Here is a 19978-nt window from a genome sequence, read left to right as displayed (position 1 = left end):
TGCAAAGTTATTCTAAAATTAGCTTTTTTTTTTGCTTACCTCTGTGTCCACTACAACTTCATACAGTTTCCTTCCAGCAACTACTTCCAGCGCTGTGGCAGTGGAAGAGTCTTTAACTGTAAAAAGGTTTGCCACAAGACCCTTCACACGTGTTTCCACCCAGTTCTTCTCAGGGTGTCTATAACACACAATTTAAAGTGAATAATAAGTAACATGGCTTGCATTTGCTTGGCACACTTAACGGGTATATTATGAAATTTAAAGAAAAACAGGAGCATTAAGATTCACTAATTTTTCTTATCCTCCTCTCTTCCCTGAGCAAGCACAACAGCCTAGCAGGGGTAAGAACTTGACTAAAACTGAATACGATCTGAGGCAGGGTTAGATGCATATCACAACAAGAAAATAACTACTTTATGCTAAAAGGAGAAAAATAACCCGTTGGAGGAGACACACACAAACATTATATGAATAATATCCCCAACATACAATTGCCTCACTAAACAGACAAATTAGACTACACAATAAAGAAGAAGTAGTAATACACTGTTTTTGCTTTTGGTTTTTTACCAAAAAAAACCGGGTGTCTTTTTTATCTAACCAAATTTTTAGTAAAAACATGAAGAAATTCTGCATTACATTTTAAATACTCAAATTTACAGGGCATCTTGTTATTATGTTATGGCTTATCTATATACCAGACAAAACTTTGCTGCATATCACTGTGCTGCAGAAACAGCCTTTTACAGTTTGTATAGTTAGAATCTGCCTAACTACTGGGTTTATTTCATTTTTTTAAAATAAGGTACAACGCCAATAAGTGACAAGTGTTCTTCAGTGAAACTCTGATTGTGAAGCTAATATGATTTGTTCCAATAAGTGATCACTTTAAGTTTTGTAGCTCAATATATTTTAAATATAGCCTTGTACTGAAATGTAATTAACTGCAGTATGTTACGGTGTCTAAGGTCACATGTGTATCTGGAGTTAGTGTGAAAAGGCACGTGATTGTTTTTTGTTGAGAGTTCCTTTACATTAGAGATAAATTTAAATTAGACTAAATGAAATATATTTAATGAATGTGATCAGTCACTGGTGCCTGCAGGTGGACTAGTAGCAGATCAAACTACATTTGATTAAAGGAAGGGTCAGTCAATGATTGTATCAAAAATGAATAGAAGACAATATGTTTTAACACACATAAGATTTTTTACTTGGGCAGTTAATATTTACAACTTAATATGATTTAGAACCATTTATCTATTGGCTGTGTAAACTATCATTGAACTGCAAAATAAGTTTTTTTTTTTAACTGTTTTTATGCGTTACGTAACTAAGAATGATACAGAATAGTTATACTTCCTTTTAAAAATGCATTTAAGTATTGTGAGAAAGGTAATACACTCTGCTTTCTTTCTCCATGTTTTTGTTGTAAAGTCTTTGTGTGCTTCTATTCTCCAATATAATCTAATGCACTGTGTAAATGGATAAATTAAAAATGTAGCTTAACTTCTGATGCAGTTAGCAACTGATGGTATATACTATTTGAAATTGGAAAAAAAAATCTAAATCTCACTTACAAAATCTGTTCAAATCTTTTTTAAAACCTGGCAGCATCTAATAACATTTTAGAATAAGCATTTACATCAGGGGAAAGGACCCCCCCACACACACCTTTTTTTTCTACTCTCTCGGTTGGCCTTGCTATCTTTCTCATGGGTGGGGGTTTCTCTTTTTTTTGGCTGGTGATAAGAAATAAATCACTCAGTCTATAAATAAAACCCTTCCAGCCAGCCTAAAACTAGACCAATAAGGAGTTTCAAAATTTGATGCATTTTGGTCACTGTTACAGAATGCCATAACAAGGACACACTCTTATCATAAAACACTTTCAGTATGAAACAGAATAAATTATGTCATAACAAAGTAAATACATTTGACAAAATAATTTTGACTGAAGAAGCTTACTTGTACTCAAATCTGAGATTTGGAAACTTGGCCATATGAGATTCATACGCTTCCCTCAGTTGAGTGACTTTTCTTGACAGTTCTCTGCGTCTTTCAATTAGTTTTTCCTCTTTTCCATCTGGGGAAAAAGGTATTCTTTTCTTAAAACATAATACTCAACATCTCATTATAAAACATGTGAATATGTTTATAAATAGGGCTCATATCAGATTACATCTTACTTATATTTTAATGAATCAAGATTGTTTTAAATAATTCTAAGATCCACAGTAGTTCTTAATGAAAGCATTTACACATGTTTGTAAATTAAAGGACAACAATCTGATATGTAACTGATCTGTTCCCTGCAATAAAAATAAATAAAAGATTAACACAAATTTCACAAAAAGTACAAGAAACAGGACACAGTCTGTTTTTATGCATTCTTCCATTGTCTAAATTGGTAGTACAGTAGGTTAACTGGGTACTCTAAATTATCCCTTTTGAGCAAGTGTGGGTGCCACCAGTTTATAGATGTTTTTGATTTTGCAGCCAGTGCCATCAAAACAAAAAAGGAGCAATGAGACAGGTTTCTTAATTTTCAAATATTACCAAAAAAATACAACAAACATGACATACAGCAATGAAATGAAAGCTTGGACTATCAGTATAACCATTTCCTTAACAGTGTTCATAGCTATATGTGCATTTTAAATTTGCATGTTTTTATACTTGCAGATCATCATACTTCTCATCCCTCGAGTAAAAAAAAAACAAAAATAAATAAATAAATAAACAAATAATAATAATAATAATAATAATGACACACCTTCATAGTTTAACTTTTTTATCTCCACTTCAAGCTTTTCCTTGCACTTTTTCACAGCTTCAAAAGCATCCGAATCCTTCTTGTACCCTGTGTCCATTTTTTTCACTTCAGCCTGCTTATTTTTAAGTTCCTGCTGGGCATGCTTCAGTTTCATTTGGGCCTACAAGTTGAAGTATGCATTTTAGCGGATGTATGGTCAAGTGAGAGATTTAATTCAACTGTTGCATAAAACTGGTTTTGGAATTCAATCTACACATTTTCTTTTATTAAATTAAAACTGCAATGATTTTCCTTCAACTACAATTTCCAACATATATCCATAACTATGTTAAATATCAAAAAAGGAATAAATATGCCTTAGAAAAAAGTAGCTATAATTATTTATGACTCTGACAAAATGCCAAAGCCTTTAGAATGCTGTACTATTCCATTTTACTTGCAGTAGTCTCTTTTTTTCTATTTACTTAATCCAAAATGTACACAAACAAGATCAAATATTAAAACAGTGCAACCAAAGAGAGATAAGTGGAACAGTACAATATTATTGTGAAACATTTAGTTAAACACCATTATTCTTTTTTCAATCATCACTCCCACCTGTGAAATTAGAAACAAAGCACACTAACTTGTTTTGCTTCAGTCTCAGCTTTGCTCATGTCATTTCTGCAACTTATTATCTGCCCTGCCAAAGTAGCTGGTTCCCCATCTTCATTGCTTGAAAGTCCAGCTGACACAGCACTGAAATGTTGCTGAGCTGCTGCTAGGGCCTCAGAATCTTTCTGACTTGCTTCCTGCAAAGCACTCAGTCCATTGCTAATCTTGGTTAGTTCCTTCTCTTTAGACACCAAAGCTTTTTGATCCTGCAATGGCAATGCAAGAAGGATTTGAGTTAACAAAGCAAAATAATAATTGACATTTTATTGTCACTTCAACCAGAATCTCACTTCTGGAGAAGTAAAACATTATAAAAGAACTTATTCAAAACAATAATAAAACAAGGAAAAACAGAGAACCATTATGACAATTTGTTTACTTTCTAATAAAATATTAGGTGAACAAAAGAAAAGAAAACTTGCATATGCTCATTTTTTGTGCTTATTCAACATGAGAAGGAATTAACTATGAATGCAGCCAAACACCACAACTAGATAATTTCCAGAGTTTTGAACTGACACAAGATCTTTGAAATTCAAATACACTACTAAAGCACAAGCAATACACTGTTTTTGAAATAGTCTTATTACAATTTGGCAATAATTCATTGATGCTATTCTAAACTAAAAACTTTTCTGCAATTATCATTTATTTACATTATACCAAGCTTTTTTTTTTTTTTTTTAAATACAGGACAGTAAAGTTAAGTTACTCCAAGCAATTATTTTTATTGAAAAGGAAAGCATTTTGTAATCGATACAGAAAAATACAATCGTTCAATATATTGTTCTAGATAATAATTACAATGAGACTTACCTCCTCCATTGACTTTACTAACTCTTTCCGCTTCTTCTCCTCGCCCTTCAAACTTTGCTTTTTCAAGTCTAGAGTAGTCTGTGCTTTGGTATCCACTCTCTGGGCTTCTGCAAGAACACCTTCCAAAGTCCGCAATACCCCAGATACATCCTACAAAAAAATCATAATGTGCAAAATAAGAGCAGTACTTTCATCTTGTCACAAAGCAAAATATATCTTTGAATACATAGTACAGTATATTATTTTATTTCATTGCATATTCCTCAACTGCAGAGAAAATACAAATTCATTTTAATCAGGTAAAATAAATATTAAATCTGGTCTTAAGACAGGCCATCATATCTTCATTTAAACCATCATCGGGGAGAAATCAAAACCCTCATTAAGATCTGTGAATAAGAAAATGAATGGATGAAGGATAAGTGTATTTCAGAATATACTGCACATTTCTCTGTTTATCTTAACATTCATTTTTGCGGTTATATTGCAGATCTTTAAGCTTTACTTGTGATTCTTGTATAGGTATTGTATATGGAAGTGCACTTAAGAATGAATTGAAATTAATATTATTCCTATGCTTGCATAGTCAAAAGTCTTTCAGGTCCAAATTACAATGTGTCCTATGGAAACACCTTTGCTTCCAAATTGTATATGGCCTTCTTAATACAAATTCTGAGAAAAAAAATAAAAACTGCTTGATAAAAGATTACTATCTGTGTATTCAAAAAAAAGTGACAATAAATTTGGCTTATTTTTACACAACAAAACACACTGTACATAAAGAAAATGTACAGTTTTATTTTTGATCTTCTTTCTGCATTATATCAAAGTGTTTAATACATATTTTAGACAGATGATTAATATAAACATACTTGATCTCTCTTTTTCTCCAATTCAGCCAATTCTTTGCAGAGTTCTTTGACTCTACAATCGTTTGCATCCATGTCTTCCTGTAGCTTCAAAATAGCATTCTCCATCTGCTTTAATTCTTCCGATGACTTTAGCTTTGTCTCTTCTGCCCGGACAAACTGATATGCCACGTAAAGGCGACTGAGATGCTCCATCTCCCTCATTACTTTCTGGTATTCCAGATATGAAGATCTTTCCTATAAAATGAAACCAAACAGATTATGCATTTGTGCTGTTCATTTCTGCCTTCTGATTAAGGGTAAACAATACTCGAAAATAAACGTTCAAAGTTGTTGAGTTTGTCTGTAGCTGGTTTCTACTTTGTTGCCAATGCTGCCAGAATAGGCTATAGCTACCTGCTACCAAGAATCCGATTATACAGGTTTGAATATGCGGTTATAAAACGGTTATATTATATTCATACAAAATAGTGATTCCAACCTGGCACACGGTAGGTCTCCCTACACAGATTTCTCCCTTAGTTACCTTTTCTGCAAGGATCTAGTTATGTTATCCAAAAATAAAATTTCCTTTGTGTGGTTCTAATCCTACTTACCTTCAGTTTTTTTAGACCATAAAACATCTATGATGAACATTCATTCATTCTGCAGACAAACTGAAAACAATCATGCATTCTCTTCCAAACTGTGGAATGCTGTCACACTCACCATCAGAACTAGGTTCTTAATATTGGTTGTTCCAATTCAAGACCCATCTGTTCACACAATAACTGGGTCATATTTTCACAACAGATTAGGCCTTCATTTTCAATCTGCAAACATGTATATTCAGTATACATTAACTACTGTACTACAGTCTCAGTTAACTGTTAACATTGCGCGATCAATCCATATTGTATGTATTCATACTTTTTCAAGATGCCTTGGTTAAAACGGTTGGCTATTACTCTATCTATACTTATCATTTGTGAGATAATTTATATTAGGAAAAAGTATTCAAAACACATTAAACAATGGAAAAGTACATGTCAATCAAGTGTTTAAAATTCAGGTTTTCTTATTATTATTTGTAAACAAAGTATAGATATAATGAGGCTGGCTTTATTTTCTGAGTGACTCTTCTTTGATTACCATAGGACTCTTAATTTGCTATCTGCTCTACAGTGTATAAACAACTTCTATGAGCATTTCTTTTTTGTTAATTCTACCCATTGTTTATTTCTCTACGACTTATAATGAACTTAAATGATCTTGTATTGCATTTGCAGTCTTATTGTTTTTCAACCAGATTACAAATTAATACAAGTGTAATCTCATAGTTTCATTCAGATACTGTACAGTAATCTTAGAGAACATACCTCTTTTAATTTCTGTAAAGTTGGAGTGATCTCTTCTTCCAGAATCTTAAAAAAAAAAAAAGCATAAAGTGTATCAAATTTTCCAACAATAACTGAAAAACATACATTTATTTCTAAATCTGCCAAAAATAATGTACCGTTTGAACTTCTTTTAGCTTTGCCTCCTTCTTTTCAATGGTCTTTTGAGCTGCAATTTTCTTACATTCATACATTCTTGTACCTGCTGCTTCCTCAATCATTGCTAAAATCTGAAAACATTATAAAGAGTTAAAAGAATTTATGTACTTCTGATCTCTTCACGAAAATCCATTAAATTAAAAAACACCTGGGAGCAACTCTTTTATTTCAAAAAAAAAAAATACCTCTGGTGGCTTCATGTTAAGGACTTTAGTAATTCTTCCCTGAAATGTAATAATGTAATAATTAACAAAATTTTTACAAACAACAGAATGTAGTAATATAATAAATACTGATAAAAACACACAACACATCCCTAAATCATATTGGCTAGTTATTTAAAGTAATAAAAGAAAAAAAAAAAAGAAACAAAGTATTACATAAGATAAGCTACTGTTTTAAACTAAAACAACTGCCTAATAATTTTTATTTTTAAATGTTGAGTGTATCAGATATATTCAGTACACAATTTGGAATACCCTGACTGGGCAAAGATAAAATGAAGTTACCTGCATGATAAGAAAATGAGGATTATTTACATTAAGACCAACTGAACAGAAAAGATCCTGAACCCTCATGTTATTCGCATTAACTCCATTAATCAGGTATTTATTTCTCCCACCAATAACCACCTAAAAAGGAAAAAAAAAACACATTGTTAAATTAAAAAAAAAATAAAAGATTAAAATAGTTTAATAGTGAATAACTCAGTTAATATTTAAATAACAAACTACAGTGTTACACTGCAGTCAAACTGAAAGTGTAAAAAGTCAAAAGCAAGTATTATTATGGTGTTATTCTAGAAAGGAAGAAAATTTAATGTTGCAGTAAAGTGATTTAGTGTGTTTCTGCTTTTAGTTGTTACACATAAGCAGTGCATTTCATTATGAATACCATCTCTAAACATTTTTAAAAGCACAATATAACTGAAGTCAAGCGAGTCAGAGTGTGCCAGTGATTAGAATTATGCCTGCCACCCTATGCTAAAGCTTTTGTTGAAATAACTGCTCTTCACTGCTTTTAAAACTAAACACACAGCACAAGGGCAGTCCATGGATAAATGCTTCTAAAACAAAACATTTTCAAATTCACATAAATAGTAGTACCTGTCTAGTTACAGTTATTTCATCATGAGTTTCAAACCCCAGGGGACTCTGCTTCTTGTCAGAATTGTCAAATGTAATAGAAACTGTGGCTTTAGTGATGCCTGCTTGACCATTTTTATATACCAAATCCTGAAGATTTGAAGCTCGAACCTAAAGGGAAAACAGATCCAAAAAAAAAAAAAAAAAATCCAATTAATCAACACATAAAAACAAATACTTAATATTCATGCACTGCCATCAGATTGCCTGATCTTAGGCCTTGATATGCAAAACTCTGGTGGCTGTTGGTTCTCATTCTAAAAATTAGATAAGAATTGGTGGTCAGCTTGGTAAATGCATGTGCATGCACACAGTACCCACTATTTTCACTCTTCACGGGTATATTTATTGCTTTATACATCTGATTAAAACTGAGGGCCGATCTGTTCTTAATTTTTCTTTTTGTAAAAACTTGATTGCTTTGTATGGATTCCAATAAAATTAATAAAATAAATTAAAAAACAAACAAACAAAAAAAAAAAAAAACACTGAGGGCCAAGTCATTAATTCCAAAAAGCAAAGCATTTCCAAAATCCACATCAGCTTAAAAGTTAAAAACAAATGTTAGTCAATTTTCTTTATGTGTGTACATAAAAATAAACACGTGATGAAATAAATTTAAAACATACTATTCGTTTCCATATCATTTTTATTCAATTAGTGGCACTTTGTTTTTCAAACCCACCAGTGCAATCATTCGCAATAAGTTACTATTTAGTATGGTTGTGTATAAACATATTTTCCTGTGTAGTTTATTCTTTGGAATATAAAAACGACAATGCATTATGAAGACAAAACTGCAATGAGAATTAATCAAAATGACACTTTTTATTACAACCTGCCTGAACAAGGGGCCCAAGTTGCCTCAAAAGCTTGCATATTGTAATCATTTCAGTTAGCCAATAAAAGGTGTAAATTTGCTGGACTCCTCATTGCACCTATAATTGGCTAATATGGTACAACACCCAACTACTAAAAAGACAAAACTGTAAAACGTTAAAAGAGAGGATGACATGGCATTACTTAACTTTCAATTTTATTACTGGGACCTAAAGGACAGAATTAGAAGGTGACGGAAGTGCACTTGATTGGTTAGCTCCTCTTTAAAAAAAACTTTACTATGTGCTTCAGCCCTCAATAATTACACCCAATCTACCTGAAATCCAGTTGTGCAACACTGGGATAACGTAGGTAACATTTTAATGCAGAGATGCTATGCTCTGATGCTTCACTGCATGATCATCATAACTTAATATCAAAAAATACAGTGAATGTATAAATAAATAAATAAATAAACTATTACAATAAAAGATACATGGCCATTAATCTACCTCAAAATACTCCCCCTCATTTTGAACACACTTATCCCATTGTTCTTGACACAAGCAGTTCTGGGAGTCCTCTTCTGCGAGTCTTTAGTAGCACTGTTGTGGCTGCCTCAATGTCTTGAGTTGATTAAAATTTTTTACATTTCATGGTCATTTTGAGGGGAAGAGCCAGAGGTCGCATGGTGCCAGATCCGATGAATAAGGTGGATGAAAACACACCAGGATGTTTTTATTTGACACCCGAAGCAATGTATGACATGGAACGTTGCCATGATAGAGGATGAAATTGTCCATTTCTCAGGTTGTTTTCTATGTACATCATTTTCTTAAATGTTCTACTAATAATGCTCTCATAATATTCAGTGTTCACCGTAGAACATGCAAAAGTTACCAGGAACGATGCAATTTGTTTTCAGAATTTAGCAAGATTTAATTAATGATAGTCTTTTTAAAAAAAAAAACACCACACTGTGGCTCCTGCTTCTGTCTTATCTTTTGAGGTTTTGGATGAATAACAATGGACTGTTAGGTGCGGATACTATGGTTTTAATGGATCAATGGATGTAACTTTTACGGAACATTGTACTATGTAATCTTGATGCTGAAAATGTATATTAGTAAGCTATCTGAGTGGTACAAGAAACATTCCTGTTCACAAGATACCTTCTTGTGCAAAATTAAATATTTTAATTCAAACTGATTAAAACTATGTGCTGAATAATTCTGGATTAAGAAAAAAAAATGATAAGTAAGTAACTTAAATGTACTTTTTTATCTAGGGAAAAAAAGTCACAGGCACAGTTGCAACAAAACAAACACTAGAAACATTTTTGGGCTCCAGAAAACTGCCCCAAATAAGAATTATTTGTTTAATTGACCAAACAGAAGTCTAAAACAAAGAACTCCAGTCTCCAGTGTGGAGATATATACCTCAAACAATGAATTACATTTTTTAACAAGTAAATCAATAGGTAACATTACTTTCTTGGAAATGTAAAACACAAAGCATTATTCAGTTCAAAAATCTGCAATTTACTTTATTTTGCAGTATCATAGGATAAGAATCATACATTTTGTTTCTATTATTTTTATTTATTTTCAAGTATAAACAAATATTAGTCCTTTCAGAAACTGTTTACAGGGATTGAAAGGCTGGGCTATAATTGAGCTCTCATACTAGATGAAACCTGCAATTTAACTGTTCTCATTAAAAATGCCTGAAACTCAGTGAGGGGTGGGTGTGTAAAATGTTTGAAAGCTATACTGATAGTGCATAAAATTGAAGCCCTTTCATAATTTTGCATATATTTGAATGCATAAGTAGAAATGTTTAATTTCTAAAATATTCTTTTAAATTTATTGTACATGGGAAAAAAACTATTACAGTAAATTTCAACTTAATAGTAGTACATTTTATTTATATAGCACCTTTTCCATACTCAAGGCACTTCACAGAGTCTCAGAAAGAACAGCAGATTATATGTAACATTGGATACAAATATTTTATGCACAAAACACTAAAATGGCTAAATACAGGATATGCAAAGCATTAAATAGAATAAAAGACAATAAATCCGAGTAAAATACTAAAGTCAGTACTAGAAGAAAAGCTTGAACAAATATCAATATGTGTGATATAATACACACAAAAATTATCCTGAGCATCTGGAACAAGAGGTAAACTGGAAGAAGGGACAGAATGTTAGGCTAAGTTAAACTCCTTTACTGAATATGGGAGTTTTAAGTTGTGTTTTAAAAGAATGAATGGAGCCAGTTGATCTAATTAATTTAGTGAGGCTATTCCAAAGTCTGGTCGCGATACTGCTGAAGACCCTGTCACTCAGAGTGCAGGTTAGTGTTGGGCACAGCAAGATTCCCATAATTAGAGCAGCGTAGAGGGTGAACAGGAGGGATAGTGAGGGAGAAGGTCAGTGATTTACTCCATTGTAAGGCCATTTAAAGTTCTGTAGGTTATTAATAGAATTTCATCTTCGATCCTGTAAGACACAGGGAGCCAGTGGAGCCGAAGCAGGACAGGTGTTGAAAATGAGGGGAATGAGCAAACATGGGATAAATTGTGGAGGTGTAAGTAAGACTGTTTCTTTATGTGATCCATGTGGTCAGAATAAGAAAGGGAGGAATCAAAAATGACACCAAGATTCCTTCTATTAGAAGTAGGTCTGATGAGATCATCATCAAGAATGACTGAAAAGGAGCTAATTTTCCTAAGATGAGCTTAAGTGCCAATTTCCAAAAGTTCAGTTTATGTTGCAATTTGAATTTTAAAGAATTATGCTCCATCCAGGTATTTATTTCACTGGGACAAGTTGTGAGCTGGAAAAGCTCAGATGAAGTTTCACTTTTAACATTGAAATAGAGTTGAGTATCATCTGCATAAAATGGTAACCCAGTCCAAAGATATGAATAATATGGTCAAGTGTAAGCATATAGAGACAGAAAAGCAGAGGGCCGAGGACAAAGCCCTGAAGAACTCCTTGTATGACTGGTGCTGAACTGGATCTAACAAACTCTTGCCGATCAGTGAGACAGAATTTAAACCACTGGAGCGCAGTGCCAGAGATACCCAGAATGTTCTTCATTCCGGACAGTAGATGGTCATGTCAGACTGTCAAATGCTGCACTGAGGTCTAATAGAATTAATATGCTGGTTTTAGCTAGTCTGATGCCTCAAACAAAATCATTTGTTATCCGAAGCATAGCTGTTTTACATCTGTCCTGCACTCTGAAACCAAACTGTTAGAGTTCCATTAGTTTATTAGAAGTTAAGTAGTTGGTGAGTTGACTTGCCTGTAAACAATGGGTATTAAATATCAATGAACGCATAAATTTCTTATACTAAAAAAATAAAAAAAGCTCCAAAAATATATAAAGTCTCCTACATACCCACCATCTGGGATTTACAAAACAAAGCTTTCTAAAGTAATGCTTAAAAACTCTTAAAACATATTTCCTGAATTATACAGACACTCTTGTAAAGCAAGCTTTGGAAGTTAAAGGAGCTTCAGTCTCAGAAGACTGCAAAATGCAATGCAAGATAATCCAAATTTCAGTAAACCAGTTACAATCCTGCACATTCAGACTACTTAATCCCAGATTTTGCTGTTTGCTTCTATTTCAATGAAACCAACAATATCATGTCCACTTATTAACAATAGCTCAGCATCAGCTGAATGTGCATCATTGCCAGTCACTTCAGATACTGTCTGTGCTGTAGCACAAATATCCTTCACACTTACATATAAACCCTTTTATAAACTTCCTCAGAAAGGCAAAATGACCATGTGATCCATACTTACCTCTGACAGAAGTGACATGTACGTTCAGACATTTTTTTTTTTTTACTAAAAAAAGTATTTTTAGCAATAAAAGAATATTTTTTTCAGCCACTGTGCATCTGTTTTATACAGTACATGATAGGGGTGTAAATTGAATTCAGCAACAGGTCCATTACACCGTGGAGTTCTCCCTGCACCCACGTGTATTTTTCTAAGGGTACTCTTATTTCCTCCCACATGCCTAGGATATGCGTTTTAAGTTAACTGTCCATTCCAAATTGGCTAATCATGACAGTGGCATGTGCATGCAAGATGCCACGGAATGGATAAGCTTCAACCTAACCCAGAACCGAATTAAACAAGTTTAAAACTGTTAACGTTTTATGTTGTGGTGTTAATTCTTTGAATATGTAAACCTGTATTTACTTTTAAATACCAGAAATTATGTAATGGATTGCCCTTGTGAACACTGGAAATCAGAGTATCATTCTGAGGAACTAGTGTTAACTGAACGCTTGTATTATAGATAATTTTATTCTCTTCAATTTAGCATAATGAAACTGCATTTCATTCAGTCAGTCAGTCAGTCATCTTCCAACCCGCTATATCCCAGCCAGCACAGGGCACAAGGCAAGAACAAACCCAGCCCACCGCAGAGCACACACACACATTCACCCACACACTAGCGGCCACTTCAAATATGCAAACTATGACCTCACCTTTACAAAAGAAGCACCAGGGAAGTGACTATGACTTTACAACATATTTTTTCCACTTTTAAAATAATTTTTAAGCGTAAATGATCACAAAGATAAACCGTAGTGGTGCTGCCACTTAGCTTGGACACCTCAATTTTTTCACACAACAGCATAAGCTAAATAAGATGTCAATAACCCACTCTGAACTACAAGTAACGATGCCGCCTTTGAGGCTTGTCATTAATAAATAGATTTACGGAGTACTGCAGTATTTTCAAATGTCAGCTAGAGATCTCCATTCAGTCGCTAAATTTTCACACAGTTGAATGACTCACAAGTGAGCGCATCTGCATCAAGCGACATCTCTATAAAAATTCCGTCACTACCGGAAAGGAAGAAGCAGGGTGCCGACTTACCTGAGACAAGTTGGAGATCCCCAGCAAAAAACAGATCGAATCTAGAATGTTCGACTTGCCGCTGCCATTGAGTCCTGTTATGGCGTTAAAAAGTGGATCAAATCCGTTAATCTCTGTACGCTGAGCGTATGACTTGAAACCGTCTATGACTATGGACTTGACGTACATCTCACCGGTACTTCAAAATCTTCCTTAGCTGTCTTGCTTTAAGTAATTAAAAAAATGACTGAAAATAAGAAATGTTCCAGTCTCCCGAATTGCTTTCAAAAAAATTACTTTCCAAATGGCCACTCCTTATAAGTGATTCCAGATACCCGATGATAAAGTAGGTAACTTTCCATGAAAACGGTAAAACTTGCTGGCGCCTAGTATATTACTGTTTCAAGATACATTTCTCTTTGGCGCCTTTTAAGGGGCTGTCGGCATCTCTGCCAGAGACATATGTGTCTATGTTTTCATAACTTTAACGTAAAGTTCATAAAAATCACAAAACACTATCACTATAGCTTGTTTTTATCATATTTTAATGGTTTATTTGTTTGATTTAATTCTCACATAAAATCATAATGAACAACTAAATGGATAGGCGTATTAAAGTCAGCCTATAGAGCAGGGGTCCTGAAATGACGTCGCTTAACGTCACCGAGTCGGAGTTTGAATTTTACTTGTAGAGGCAGACTGGTACTATTAGTTCGCAGATAAATTTAAATAATATCGATAGTGGTATACTCTGTTCTTTTTGAGGTCCTCAGAGTACTCTTGTAAAAAGTGTAGCTGACTGTAAATGTTTTCTGATAATAAATGTTCGATTGGTTCTGAGTTTCTTTGGATTGTAAGGGGATTGACTGTATTGGTTGTGATTTCCGATTGATATACTGAAATAAGAAATAAAAATTGAAACAAATGGAAACATGCTGCAATATTTTAAGACATTTTAATGCGGTTTTGGCGAAGAGTACTATAGTAAATAATTATTCGCGTTTTTATGCACCGTAATAATTTCCAAATGAACATATTCGCCTTACATTGAATACGATTTTTCCGTTATTCTAAACAACGTATTGCCTAGATATACCGGCTATGTATCGGGAATATAAACACGTGCTAGTGTGTTTAAAGTTTCGAATAATGCGAGAGATGGATATTCTGTGAAGAAGTGTTTTTCTTAAAATGATTGTCTTGCAACAGCGGCAGATTGCACGGTTGCTCGACTGGGCATCAGTCGATTTTAAAGGATATTTCCGGAATTCTTCAAAAAATGCATTCCGCGTATTCCAAGACAGTAAAGAGTCTCTGTGGTTATCGTATTAATACAATTCCTTTCACGAAACTCAATCTGCAGATGCAATAACATTGAGAGCAGAGGTGGAATTTTCTCATGCAATTATACTCTAGTGGCCCAGTAGATGGAGCCGACGGCAGGATGTCTAAACTAATGTACAAATGCAACGTCAAAGCTTCGCAAATGGTGTGGGTGTGTGTTGTGATAAGTGATTCACAGACTTGCACAAGAGTGAATGAGGCGACTCCTGCCTGTTTTAACTGGGTTTCTAGAGCACAGCGCAGTTATGGGGTGCCGGGGTCTCACAATATATCTATGTGCACATTACATACAATATGTTTCTTACCTCTTTACAATTTTTCCATCGCTGAACAGAAAGAAGTCCGTTTCTTTGGAGCAACTTCAACCAAACATTTCATTCTCTTCAGCTATAGTTATTTGTGGTTTTTGTAATACTAAAAGTAAAAAGTACAGATAATATCATTTATACACATCGTTTTCTTGGCATATGGGTTGCACTTAAAGTGCACTGGCTAAAGAGAGGTCCTGGCTCGAAACTTACATCCACTCATCTTCTATGAGGAGTGTGAACGTTCTGCCTGCATATCTAAAGATGCATGGGTTAGCTTAATCAGTTTTGGTTTTGTTTAGCTATGTGCATTAATGAGCCTACTGGTAAAATGGCTCATTGTCCAGGGCTGGTTCTTGCCTTATATGCTTAGTGCTGCAGAGATAGACATGTACAGTATTGCCTTTCGCCCTGGATTTGATAAAATGAGACTGAGAATGATTATGTTATTTGATAAATCACATTTATATAAACTGTATAATATACTCTCTCTAGCTGTTTCTTTGTATGGATCTTAAAACCTCAGAGCTTTTGTTAAGAAAAATAGGATGGAGCCCACAATGACTTAAAATAAATTATTACTTCTGGCATTGGTAATGTCGGAGTACTCTCTCAATTGCTTTTTTTCTGTTTTTCATTCTTTTTATTATTGTTTTATTTACTAATGTTTCTTATACCATTATGTTTTGTCCTATATTTTAAGTAGTAAATTTATACACCAAAAGTGTTTGCGTAAAAAGTGTTTTTAGGGTAAATCATCAGTTGTATGAATTTAATGAACACAAGATATGTATTTTTTTCTCTAAGCTACCTGTAGCTTTCGTAGGTTGACCAATATTTGAATTCAGTAACAGAAATTATGTGCATTGTACAAGTGTATACTGTAGTAGTATAAAAAAAACATAAGAACCTTTTATTAGAAAAGTAATGTTCACAATGATTACTGAAAACCTGAACTTTAAAAATTCTTTAGCTGATGCTTGTGCACCAACTGAATTTTATTCACAATAAATTTGGCAGATGTTTTTGTCCTAAGAATTTACATTATGTATCACAGTATGTATAGCCTCCATATTTTTATTCCCTATATTTAAAAATTAACCCGGGGTCTCTTTTGTTCTTTTGTTTAAATAATGTGCAGTAAGTTCTGCTCTGGCCATCCTGCCACCATACAATTGATTATGCTGGTTTAAAAATATCATATTAAGTTTTGCTGTTAGGTGTGACGGTACATTTTAAACTTTAAGAGCAGAATCTGCATAACAGCCAAACTATGTGGCATATAGGAACTAGAGATAGAGATTATAATCCAGTCCTACAGAGAATGCAATCTGCAGGACCAAATGTGAGAGCTATTTGCACTGCAAAACAAATAGTGAAGAATAGTCATTCTAAAGTGATTTGTGCACTTTACTGTAGATTTCCATAAATTTTTTATTTACTAAACAAATTTCTTTCACTAAAGGGTTGTGGTAGTACTGGGTGCAAAGCACTAACTCCATATTCTGTCACAATGCACAATCACATACCTACAAGCCCTCTATTTCAGGGCAAATTCTGAGTTGCCTTCCACCATTATACTCGTATTTTTATGATTTTAGAAGAAACCAGAATTATCTGGAAAAACCCTTTCAGACAGGGGAAAAATCATGCAGAATCTGTACAGTGAATGAAACTTGTTTTGAACTTAAAGGTTAGTAGTTGTGAAGCAGTAACACTAAACACTGAGCCCCCCTTTTGCTTGCATGTAAAGCTTAGAAACAAATTAAAGTGAAATATAGTATGAGGTTAATATGTTATGATTTTACACAAATCCGCAAACAAGTGTCTTTGAAATTTTTTCTGTCAATTACAAAAACATAACTATTGATTTTATAACATATGCAGTAAATTAGATGTCTGTGCACTCAGATTGCTTACATATGAGCAAAGAGTGAGTAAAAATATCTTTCTTAAAGATTTTTGTTAATTAGCAATGTAATTCTAATATAAAATGAAATAAAGAATATGCTGGGATATCCATTATGCAGTATAGCAAAACTAGACTTGCTGGAAATGGACACATTGACTTTTCCTCGGAGCATTGTGCCTTATTTACCGTTGCATTTTGAAATGTGTTTTGCCGTGATCATTGTCTTTTTGGATGTTTTGAAGATAGCTATTTTTAATTTTTGCATTTATATTTTGATTATGATTGATTTTTATAGGGCATATCTCATTTCCAGTCTAAGAGTCGTTGATCCTACTAATGTGACATTTGTGGTAGAGTGGTCTTTAAGGTGAAACTGACTAAAAAATAATAATATTAAAAGAATAAAATGTAATGTTCCCAGGCATCTATTACTCTTAACTTGCTCAGTCTATATGAGGACCATGGGGACTGGAGCCTTGCAGAATCCAACCCTGAATGAGATGCCAGTTTTGTTATTTTAAATGTATTTATGCTTAGCACACAATGGAAGAGTTGGAGCATTGGCAGCACCTAATTGGACAGGAAATATTGTCTTTATCTACAGAACTGTATAAAACAGTGGCTTGCTTTTCTCTTCTTCAGTCTGTGCAACAATCATGTATAGGCTACCAGCAGTGGTATGTGCAGTTCTTATTTGTCTTGCCATGGACAGCATTCTGTCATGTTTTCATCACATTATTTTTATTATTATTGTTACTGTTAAGTGCTGTTGAGTCAGTTTCGACTACTGATGACCATATAAGTAGTCACTCCCAAATGGACTGTCTTTTGTTTTGATCTTCAAGCTTCTAAGAGAATGTTCATTGATGTCTTTAGCTGATTAACCACTTCCTCCTTTTTCTTCCCACTTTGCTGGGTTGTTTTGCTTGTTCTAATAAATTGTGTCTTCTTATAAGGTGTGCAAAGTAACATTGCTTTAGTTTACTCATTTCAACTATAGGTGGGAAGTAAGGCTTAATTTGATCAAAGATCCAATTTATTTTCCTTGCTCTCCATGGTATTCTCAAAAGTGTTCGCCAGCTCTAAAGTTCAAAGGCATCTCTTTTTTAACTGTCATGCCTCTTCATTGTCTAGCTTCAACAATCCATAAAGAGTTGCATAAAATACCATGGCCTGCACAATTCATTGCATCATGTTCATTAAAAGCAGAATTATTATTATTATTAGTCTACACCCACATGAAAACAGAAAGAAATATTTATTTGGAGTGGTTATTTTGGGCTCACAAATCTTATTAAATTTTAGTTGATCCTGCACCAGGGAGCAAAAAAAGATACTTATATCTTGTAGATTTTATCACTGAACAGTACACTGTAAAAAAAAATGTTAAATTTACGGTAAAAAATTGGCAGCTGGCGTCACCAGGATTTTACCGTAAAAAAGAAGGTAACAATATTTTTTGGTCTACAGTATAATTTTGTAGTATAAACTATTTGGTCTTTGCAACAAACTTCAACAGAAGGGAACGTTTGACCATAACCAGAAATTCATGTTGTGTAATAAATATGACAATCAATAAACAATATGTATTGTAACTAAGGGTCAAACTAGTGATGGGTCGTTCTTGAACGAACGAATCTTTAATATGACTCGGAAAGAACGAGTCGTCTCGTGGGAGTGATTCGTTCAGTCGCGCATGCGCATTTGCGCAACTTCCTATAGTTTCTGTATTGGAATTGATTCACCTGTTTCGAGTCTTCGGGATTTTCGAGTCGTTCGTTCATCACGTGACAGCCCCATAAGCTTAACCAACTCAGTCTGAGCCGGAAACAGAATTGATTAGTTCATCTCTCGAGTCTTCAGGTTTGAGTCGTTCGTTTATCACGTGACAGCTCCATAAGCTTAATCTATGCAGTCTGAGCCGTAAAAAGAATTGAACGAAGTGACTGGAAAAACGGTAAAATGATCCGAACTTCCCATCACTAGGTCAAACCCCAGTACATAGTTTGCATCAATACTTAGTTAACAACAACTAATAGCAAGCATGTGCCATTTAATTATACACATTGAAAACAACTCAATATTTAGGGAAGTTATGGCACTTGCCTGGTAGGGAAGTAAAGTTTTCTCTTTTGTGGTGTATGGTGTCCTACTTATCGAATACAACCCACCATAAATCAGCTTCCATAACCTCAAAAAACCTTCAGCACGTGGGGAAAAAATAAGTCTGCTAACTTAGGTTAAGTTTTTTCCCTACTATTCAAAGGTATGCGCTTCACCAGGAACAATATTGTAAAAAGGGGCGTGTCCTTATGCAAATATCGTAACCGGTTTTACTGAAACAGTGATTTACCGTTTTACATTTTACGGTTGTTTACCTTCGTTATTTAACAGATAGATAGATAGATAGATACTTTATTAATCCCAAGGGGAAATTCACAAAAACAGTTTTACACTGTAAAATTAACAGATTTTTTCAGTATAACTGTAATGCATCAATAAACGGTATTTAGCATATTTTGAAAGTAGAAAAATATTGATTTTACAGAACTTGGCTGTAAAAAATAATGAAATTTATTGTTTAAGTTATTCAGGTAATTTTCAGTAGAACATAAGGTAACTTTCCTTTTTTTCAGAAAAGGTCTTTTACCTTCACCTTTTACAGTATTTGTACCGTTAAATTTACTGACATTTTTTACAGTGTAGATTCTGAACCACGTTTAAGTCACTAAACTACCACTACTGCCTACTAAGTTGAGCAGTCTAATTGGCAATTGGTTGGTGCAGCCTCACTTTCCTTTATTACCGTTTGCTATGGGTTAAACTTATATTAAAAAGAATGGAAATTCACTTATGCAAAAAGATTGCTTTTTACCAATAGGACATTCTTTATACTAGGCTG

The 19978-nt window shown here is 33.8% G+C and overlaps 1 protein-coding gene across 1 annotated transcript in view; it reads right to left on the bottom strand.

The window, feature by feature from the left end:
- smc2 (structural maintenance of chromosomes 2) overlaps nucleotides 1–13944 on the bottom strand; it is a 36347-nt gene extending 22403 nt beyond the window's left edge. Inside the window, exons 1-12 of the mRNA XM_039759393.1 lie at nucleotides 13534–13944; nucleotides 7757–7906; nucleotides 7160–7282; nucleotides 6836–6874; nucleotides 6611–6721; nucleotides 6474–6518; nucleotides 5119–5352; nucleotides 4247–4396; nucleotides 3403–3636; nucleotides 2777–2936; nucleotides 1969–2086; nucleotides 40–178 (exon numbers count right to left, since the gene is read on the bottom strand). Of these exons, the coding sequence (XP_039615327.1) occupies nucleotides 40–178; nucleotides 1969–2086; nucleotides 2777–2936; nucleotides 3403–3636; nucleotides 4247–4396; nucleotides 5119–5352; nucleotides 6474–6518; nucleotides 6611–6721; nucleotides 6836–6874; nucleotides 7160–7282; nucleotides 7757–7906; nucleotides 13534–13701 (1671 nt within the window). The 5' untranslated portion in view covers nucleotides 13702–13944. The remainder of the gene's footprint in view (nucleotides 1–39; nucleotides 179–1968; nucleotides 2087–2776; nucleotides 2937–3402; nucleotides 3637–4246; nucleotides 4397–5118; nucleotides 5353–6473; nucleotides 6519–6610; nucleotides 6722–6835; nucleotides 6875–7159; nucleotides 7283–7756; nucleotides 7907–13533) is intronic.
- Nucleotides 13945–19978: the final 6034 nt, after the last annotated feature.

This window comes from Polypterus senegalus, chromosome 7 (assembly GCF_016835505.1).
Source record: "Polypterus senegalus isolate Bchr_013 chromosome 7, ASM1683550v1, whole genome shotgun sequence".
Taxonomy (NCBI): Eukaryota; Metazoa; Chordata; class Cladistia; order Polypteriformes; family Polypteridae; genus Polypterus; species Polypterus senegalus.
Note: the sequence above shows the minus strand (reverse complement) of the source record. Positions and strands in the feature narration are given on the sequence as shown.